Here is a 9,203-nt window from a genome sequence, read left to right on the forward strand (position 1 = left end):
CTAGTCTGCCTGATTGCGGATGGCCATTTTGTGTACTTTTCATCTGCGAGTGAGCCTTGATTGTGCTGCACTTGTGCAACAGCTCTATTGTACGCGTCGGACAAAAGCTGAAATCTCGCAGCCATCCACATAACAGCCTGGAGTCTGTCTCATCTTCAAAAGCATAGTCTGAAGATGTACAGTGTTTGCTCATTATGGGCCATTCAATAGATAAATCACGCGTAATAGCACAGCAGAGATAAACTGCTTTTTGTCTACCTTGCCCGACAACTGACATTCACTGCTCCTCATCAGGGTGTATTTGGTTGTTTTTTTTTTTGCAGGAATCCGGGAAAAAAGGCTTGATGGATAAGATACATATGGTGCAGGAAGTGGTTCTCACTGTGCAGAACGTGCTGGACGAGATCGCAAACATTGGAGAGCGGATCAAGAAGTAATTTACCGTATTTCACATTTCCACAGTGTTTGTGTAACTGTTGTGAAAGAAAATTAATTTGTTTTTACAGATATGCAAATTATCCTTTATTTACAGCTTGTTCAACTGGTCTGTGCCATTCTTGTCCTGCCTGACCTGCATGGTGCTGTTTACTGCAACAGCCTTACTGTATTTCATCCCTCTGCGATATATTGTGCTGATATGGGGTAAGATAAGATTATATACACACACACACACACACACACACACACACACACACACACACACACAAGATTTGAATTCTTAACAATTGTTTGAGTTTGGCTCAGAAGGGTTTCCACCAGTTAGTAACCAAATTAAACCATGAAACTAAAAGGTAAGAGATGAAACCCCCCCCTATTATCTGTGAAATCTGCTCGCATCCCGTGATTTATTATTGCTGAAACACAGTTACAGTGACAGGTCTACGTTATTTTTCCCCGACCGCATATCCTCCATTCAACGGAAACGCAGCAAATTTAAGAGCTCTGCCATCCTCACCACCTCTGCAAAAGGCACAGAGATCAGACAGCTGCAGAGGTTGGCTGTGCTCAGTGTGGGCTGATGGAGCCGAGCCCAGCAGAGGCGAGGCCCTGGGTTTGTGTGGAAACAAAGCAGAGGTAGAGTAGGGGGCTGTATATAATACATGATGTCCTTGGGCAGTCTGTAGGCTCCTGGTCTAGCCCCTCATTATTCGCTGTAGTCATAGTGAATAGACAGTCATCACAGTGGTCAGGGAGAGATGCTGCCCTTAACAGGCTCTCCTCCTCCAGCTGTAAACCCACAACCGATGTACCTCCACGCCGCCTTCAACACAATCAATACCACGGAAAAAAAAAACATATCAAACACACACAAAAACACAGTCTGAGACACTCCTCTGCCTCCCCAGTTAACCCCCATCTCTGTGGTTGCAAGGCAAGCCTTTCAAGTTGCTTGCACATATTTAAGTCCTTAGGTTCTTTGTCTGCATGTTCAGGTAAAGGCAGTGCCAAGCTGTGAATATAATGGTCCCATTACAAAACCCGGGAGATGATTCCTCTTTGCGGTTAGCGGGCGGCGGCGTGTGCAAAAAAAAAGCAAAACAGGGCCGGCATGATATAAAAAAAATGATCAGATTGAAGAATGGAATTGGAATGAAAAGTGTTATTGTTTTAGATATGCTTTTCCAGTGTTACCTTCAGTAACAGTCGGCGACACATTACGCCGCCAAATTGGAGGATTGGTTTGGGAGAAGTTGTTATGAATGTGTTCCTGCTGTTTAAATTAAAATAACACTGATCATTGTTTGTGGAATCGCTCGATAAATACAAAGACCCCCATTGTGCGGAGCCCCCGACTTGGATTCGGCTCGGCTGCGAGGGATCAAGGTGTAAAAGCGTCACATAATGCCGTGTCACATACGCCGGGAGACGCTCTATATACGTGGATACGCTTAGGCAGCTTTTTTTAATTATTATTTTTTTCTCACACTGTAAAAAGTGTAAAAATATGCTGGTCACCATGACACCTTAATTTATTAATGTGTTCTTGTTTTCACAGGCGTTAACAAATTTACCAAGAAGCTGCGCAACCCATATACTATTGACAATAATGAAATACTGGATTTCCTCAAGAGGGTGCCTTCTGATGTTCAAAAGGTAAGGGTCCAATTTTACATACAGATAGCGAGGGAATTCCCTGAAGATGTCTGCATTATTTGCTGTAGCAGAATTCCCCAAGTGCGGTGGAAATATATCCTCTAGCTTTGTTTGATTATTAATAGACTCGCGCCTTTTAAAGCGGCCCTGGCCCAATTATTCCCTCCGTGCAGCTTCACGCAGTTGCTGTGGCGCCCGGATGCCGAAGATGCTCTTATCCGCCCTCAGCCGCAGCGGCGTCGCAGTACGTGATTAGCAAGTTTGTTGCCGTTTCAAGCGCCGTGACATCAAGGTCGGTGATTGGCCGGGGGCTCGGCAGAGGGGCCGTCGTGTCGGCGCGGAAACTCTGACGTGGCCTTCGGCGGGAGAGTCAATTAATGTAGTCAGGAGCCGCCGTCATCTTGCCGGGTGCCATATGTGATTACATATTATCCGTGGCTGATGTGTCATTTGCATTTACATCACAGAGCTGAGGAGAGCTGTCAGGGTGTTGTAAGTGGCGCCGGGGCGTTCGGCGTACCCTGACTGAGAGTTGCGCTCAGCCAGGAAATGAAGTGCCACGCGGTGCCTTCATCTCCCAGGTACTCACCAAGCAGAACGCGGCCAAAAAAAACGTAGCAGTCTGGATCTGGAAAGACACTCTCGCCCTATTCTGTTTCGCTGCTGCACTCTTGATGTCATCCTGCTGCAAGCCACGGCTGATTTCTCTGTGATGTTGCAGGGGAGCCTGTGTTGTTTGAGATTTGGCTGACTGAGTTGGCAAAACAAGGTGGCGAATATATTTTGATTTTGCATCCTTTGTATGTCTGCTTCCCAATGGGATACAATGTTCCAGCTTTGAAAGTGGCTCACTTTCAAATCCCACAGAAACAATAGTTTCAGGCCGGTTTAAAAAGGAGAAACTACATCTTGAAAGTAGCTGCAATCATGAAAAACAAAACATCCTTAAGATTCATCATAAGCACATTCCATTATCGACTTTGAAAAATAACCTTTACATCGTAAACACAGGACACACAAAACAATAGAGCGCACGTTTTGTTTTTTGTTGACTTAGAACGTCTGTCCTCAAATAGACGTGGACACAGAAGCACCACAAAGGCTGAAAATTGACTCCTGTCTCTCTCGCAAATGTGACTTGGCAATTAGTGCCTGTGCACATCTACAAAGTCTGCCTCAAACGGGGACTTCTGACAAGTGTGCCTGTCCTGAAATAAGAAGCATCTGTCAGTTCTGAGGACAGTTTCATGTTCTGATGCAGGAGGCTCACTTTGTTCCCACAGTCCCTCTGCCATTCTAATAATGGAGACCAGCTAATTAGCATAGAGTTCTTACCTTTATTCAACAGATTCCGCATATTGTTTGAGCTCGGCACACGCTTCAAAAGCGAGTTTCAAATTCCAGCCCCTCTCTTTCTGAGTCGCCCCTATGATCCGTCTTCTGTGGATTGCGGTGGCAAATTTGGGGGAAAAAAAATAAATGCACAATTGAATCTAATTGCATGGATGCCAAAGCCAGCGTGATTGTGCAGCATGAATTTATTTAGTGACTCCATGTGTGAGAAGAGTGTGTAAGAAAATAGAATAAGGTTGTAAGCTTTAAATGGCATTTTTCCGTTCTTACCTTTTCACGAAGAAGCCAAAGTCAAATCAAAGTTGTGCAATCAAAGTTCTGCACGGCGATGAAGAACATTACTGACCAATGTCGGTAACATCTCAACCTTAAGAACACGCCTGATGCTATTCTTAGGCTTTCATAAAGTTTACTTTAAGGGACCTAACTTGCGGTGAGTGATTATGCAGTTTGTAACTCCCTCACTGGCCTGGCAGGTCATCTCAACAGTTGATGTCTGTTTCTAATATTGTGATTGTGGTGCAGAATGAGGGGGGCGTACGCTGGTACAGAACCCTTGACTCTTCAAATCCTTCCTGCCTGTGATTAATCCCCTCTGCTCCTGTGTTTAAAAAATGATTCATTACAGGCAAGCCCGCCTCGCTTTCCCCTGCACCAGCTCTCCTCAGGGGAGCCATTACCGTGCGCTCCACTGAGCTCGGATTACCTGCCTCTGACCAAACTCCTGTTTGTTTTTACAGGTGCAGTACAGCGCGCTGAGAGCGCCCACCAGCCAGAGCCAGCAGCGGAGGAAAAGGTAGGCTGCACTCACACTGGAGGAAAGGCCGCTCTCCTTTTCAGTGCGGTACGACCCGGTCCGCCTGACAACAATACCTCAGTGCCAGCAGAGCCTCTGACCCTGTGCACCTCACCATACCACCCTAACTCTGCTCCCTGCTGCTGAGGGGCAGCCAGCCGCACTCTGGCTTGTGTGTTTGCCACCCCCCCTGACAGGGGCGGTGAACTGCGGCAGCTCGCAGGGCAGCACATGGCGCTGTCAATCACCAGCCTGGAGGTAAAGAAAAGAGAGCGCTGCGAGCCTCAGCCTTCATCTATGGATATCATTTAGAAAAGCAGCAGACAGCGTCAGATTTGGCTCCATGTTGACTTTGGTGAAACTGAGAAATTTGCCTGAAGGGGAAGTTAAACCATGCTTAGAAGTTTATCGAGAAGAAGCCGTGTTCATGTTTTCTTTCTGCATGTATTAATATGAGGTAGAAAGGTCCAAATTTGACACAGAATGGATTTTACAATATTTTTGCCAACCTCCTCTGTATGCTTTCTGTCACATAATCCAGCACATTAACAGGACAGGGCACTGAGTATTATTCTTTTCATTATGCGGTTTTACTGTAAATAATATTTGTCTTCACCCTCCTTGATTTTCCCTTTTAGCTACATATATTTATATACTGTATGTACATATTTTACTTACATGTCGGGTGACTTTGCATAGCAAACATTCTGCAGAGATGTTATCTTAGACTGATGCTCTTTTTTTTAAGATTCCTTCTCACTCAGTAACCTGTGTGTGTGTGTGTGTGTGTGTGTATCATCAAATAGAGAATTCAGAAGAAAAGAGAATATAGATTCAATCTTTTCAAAATTCAGTTGTGCTTTTTTGTCTGTGTTCTTTCAATAGCGGCGCTGAAGTGAGGCTGGATTACACCACTTCTTTACTTGAATACACAGTAAACACATCTGATTACACAACACAGCCATTGCAGCAGAGCTCACACGCCGGCCACCACTGCGCCTTGGTAACCGAGCTCACATCAAAGCTGTGTGGTTCCACCGCGCTTCCTAATGCGTTGCTTTGTTGCTTTCTCACAATAACAGGGTCCAGATGAGAGAGAGCGAGAGTGAGCGAGAGAGAGAGAGAGCTCATCTTATACTCTCCATCCTCAGCACTTAGTGCTTTACATTTCCATTAAAATCACCTGGCCTGGTCTAATGGTTACACACACACACACACACACACACACACATTCTCCAAAATGGATTTTTCCAACAGGAGAGATTTACAGTATATCCCGCTTCATCAATTTGGTTAAAACTCCCCTTAAAAAAAATACTCCAGACAAAAAGGTGATCAATTATTTTCTTGATGTAATATGATGGCATGCACACACACACAAACACACATACACAACCACACACACAGAGATGTACTGATAATACTGTGCTGATGAACAGCTATATTCATCCTGCCATATGATGTCTCACTTTTATAATATATAAAGTATATTTTGCATGGAAAATATGATTCTCTCTCTGTTCTCCTGCGCCTGCACACGATACAGGGAGATGCACTGAAGTTATCAGAGTCGACAGTTCAGAAGTTTATAAATACATTCCTTTTTTATTTTTATTTTTTTAAATAGTTGGGATGAAAGTTGGGCTGAACCGAGCGTTGGACCTCAGCAGAGGGAGTTTACTCTCTCTGGTTGGGGGACTGAGCATCACGCCTGGGTGCCCCCCTCCCCCCCCCTCCTCTGCAGTAGCATACTGGTGAAAGAGCATCCATCTGTGCTTTGTGAAGAGTTTGATTGGCTCAGGGGGACCTGGTGGAGCCCCAGGCTATCTCTTTTGACAGGCTGATAGAGACATCACTGGGCTCTCCCAGGAGCTGCTACCAGGGGTCCATTTCAAAGTGAGAGGGTGTGGAGGTGACCCTGAGCTTCTGACGAGCTAAATCCCACACACTGGCTGGAACCCTCCTACATTCTTGGCTCCGGTGGGGATGGGGGGCTGTTTTTTATTTATTTTTTTGGCTGCGCTGGGGAGGAGGGCCAAGCTGAGGAAGGGGAGCGCAGGGTCCACACAGATCACTGGCACGACCTGATGAAGTGTCCCCAAGAGGTGGAACCAATTAAGCCAAACTCCCAGGATACCATTAACCATCATTTCAACAAACAAGCTAAATGCCACTCCAGGATATTTAAATCTTCTAAATCAAAATCAGTAATATAACATCAATAATTTTAATATCTAATCCTGTGCACATTCTAACTGAAAAACTGAATATTGCAACGTATTTTCTTTGCGTTTTAATTTGAAATCCTTCTTTCTCTGGTCAATAGTGGTGTATTATTGAGACAAATGTTGGCTGTGACATTAAGAGAGGTCATGTGGGAATACTTCTGCCCGTCTCCAGGCTGTCAAATCTATGAGTCTGTGGCACTGAGGTTGTGCTCTTGGATGTTCCCTGTATCATTAATAGTCACTGGATCACACAGAAAGACTCTGACAGGGTTGCAACAATCATTGAATCCTTTTTGTATGCACCGACGCACATTCTCACACACACACACACACACATAGACACACTCCCCCTCTTCAAAGCGGCGTTATCATATTTAAGAAATTATTTATCAATGTTATTTTCTCTTGGGAAAGATCCAAATCTCTACAGAGGAAGTGCACGGCGCTGTGGTCCCTGAATGCATCGGGCTAAATCCCTGGATGTTTTACAAGCTCGCTAATGAACATTTGAGCCACACAGCAGTTAACATTGTCTGATCATATTTTTTTTTTTCTCCTTCCTCTACGGTACTTGTTGTTGTTGTGCGCGGCGTGGCAGTGATGTCTTCATCAGCCTGTCAGAAAGGAAGTGCCTGCAGCTGTGTCGGATCCCCCCAGAGCCTGTCACACTCCTTGTTTCCATGGCAGTCCTTCAGGCAGCACCACAGGCAGACTGTGTGCAAGGACCCATGCAACCTGTTTTTTTTCAACAGCCGCTCTTCTGATTTCCAGCCCCAAAGCGGGCGTCAAACTAGAGTGCAGACACGCTCTCGCTCTCTCTTCCCCTCTCTCTCTCTCTCTCTCTCTCTCTCTCTCCCTCAGTCGCATTTCTGTGCTGCTTCACAAGGAGACACCGAGCAAAAAGACCCCTCATTTGAATAATCACAGCAACTCCTTAGGAAATGTTACATGTGCGGCACGGCGAAGGTTCTCTGACCTTCTATCTGAGAGACATTAATGCTCACAGTAGGACAAAGTAACAAAAGCGCGCCTCATCGTTGACTTACATGTGTTCAAGCACTTGTGTTAACGTGTGTTATTTGGCCCCGGTTGTGCAACCTGAGATGCAGGTCGAAGAGCTCGGTGGCTGTGCTCCAATTCTCCTACTGGCCTAAATGAAGGGCGAATAGGTTGAGACAGGTGCCCGGACGCAGAGGAAGGGGAGGATATGCCTGGCGTGGGCTCAGCTGAAACACAGTCTAAGTGACAGAGCAGATTGTGTTTGCCACAGTTAGTGATTGCTCTGCTTGTGTAAACACGTCTACCTGAGGAGACGGCACGGGGGGCGTCTGAAGTGATGCCGCAGCACCGCTTTTGCCGTTTCCTTCCAGATTGCAGCTCTTTACCGGTAGCCTCCCGTGCTTTAAGTCTGCGCTGGTGATAAAAAACATAAATCATGGTAAATAGAACTGATGTTGTCCCGGGGAATAGGGGTGGAAATATAAGTGAGATAAGAACAAAGAGAAAAATGACTGCTAATGGCCGCTGTTTTCCGCAGCTCCGGTTTACTAATAATTCATTTGGTGGCTCAGGGTACACACACTGGTGTTAAGACGTGGCAAAAGCCATAATTCTTTATAGCGTCAGGAAGAGGAGATGGCCTTTAAGAGCTGAAATTAAATCATTGGCCTTTAAAAGCATCTCTCCAAGGGCCAAGCTGCATTAATAAATTCAACTGATTCTGCTTTAATATTATTCAGAGTGCATTAAAATGAAGACAACAGCTGGGATCGTGCCCAGTCTCGGGAGTATTGCTGGGGCCGCGAACGCCGCCGCAATGCTAACGGGCGTGTGTGATGTGGACGAGGGGATCCGAGGTCTGAGGTGTTACAGGTGCAGACCTGACAGGTGCCGCCTGTGGATCAGAGGTTGGTCGGTGGTGACGCACTGCAGTACGGGCGTCACCTGGGAGAAGCCACCCGGAACGTCCTGCTGCAGCCGCAATCCCCACACACCCCTGTAAACTCTTAAACACTTAGCTTCTATAGGGGGGGAAATGGAGCTGTTGGATTTAAATAGAGGAGACAAAGTGTTAAGCTTTCTAACATTAGGTGTTACATCAGTGCTCTATAGTTAGCATGAACACATGCATCAGGAAGCAATACAAAGAATAATTTAACTGCATATTTCATTCTAATTAACAGTGATACAACGCAATGTGACTCTCAGCCTCCAGAGGAAAGAGCGCCGTATTTTTGTTTGATGAATCTGCTAAAGCCACAGCCAGTCGCGCCACGAACCCCAAGGGAATCAGGTATCATTAGAGATATGAACAGATCTGCTTTTTGTCTCACTGAAAGAGGGGGGGACACATACACACACACACACACACACACACACACACACACACACACACACACACATTTTCCTCTGTTGGCACATGGGCGAATGTGAAAGTGTTCAATATTAATAGCCTTTCATCAAGGACACAATTAGGACACCTCTATTTGACACATCCTATAGGTTCTGAATGAATATGGATATACGGTCCCAAGGAAGGAGCCACCGGCAGAATAACAAAGCGGAAATCTCCGGCAAATCCGGAGGAACGGAGGATGCACATGACAATCAGGGGCCGACGTAGTTTGATCTGCTGCGAATGTGAAAGAAGCAAAGAGAGTAAAAGTGTATTATATGTATTATTAGCCCAATATAGGATTCACAGCCCAGGGCAAGTTGTATATTTATCCACA

General features: G+C 45.7%; 1 protein-coding gene across 1 annotated transcript in view; it reads left to right on the top strand.

The window, feature by feature from the left end:
* The window catches only part of mctp2a (multiple C2 domains, transmembrane 2a), a 31,945-nt gene extending 26,849 nt beyond the window's left edge, over nt 1-5,096 (top strand). The window contains exons 20-23 of the mRNA XM_076142335.1: nt 324-433; nt 533-642; nt 1,997-2,094; nt 4,188-5,096. Coding sequence (XP_075998450.1) covers nt 324-433; nt 533-642; nt 1,997-2,094; nt 4,188-4,247 — 378 coding nt within the window. The 3' untranslated portion in view covers nt 4,248-5,096. The remainder of the gene's footprint in view (nt 1-323; nt 434-532; nt 643-1,996; nt 2,095-4,187) is intronic.
* The last annotated feature ends 4,107 nt before the right edge of the window (nt 5,097-9,203 follow it).

The sequence above is a fragment of the Genypterus blacodes genome, unplaced genomic scaffold (assembly GCF_046128005.1).
Source record: "Genypterus blacodes isolate CSIRO-AG114 ecotype Tasmania unplaced genomic scaffold, CSIRO-AGI_Gbla_v1 ptg000021l_1, whole genome shotgun sequence".
Classification (NCBI taxonomy): domain Eukaryota; kingdom Metazoa; phylum Chordata; class Actinopteri; order Ophidiiformes; family Ophidiidae; genus Genypterus; species Genypterus blacodes.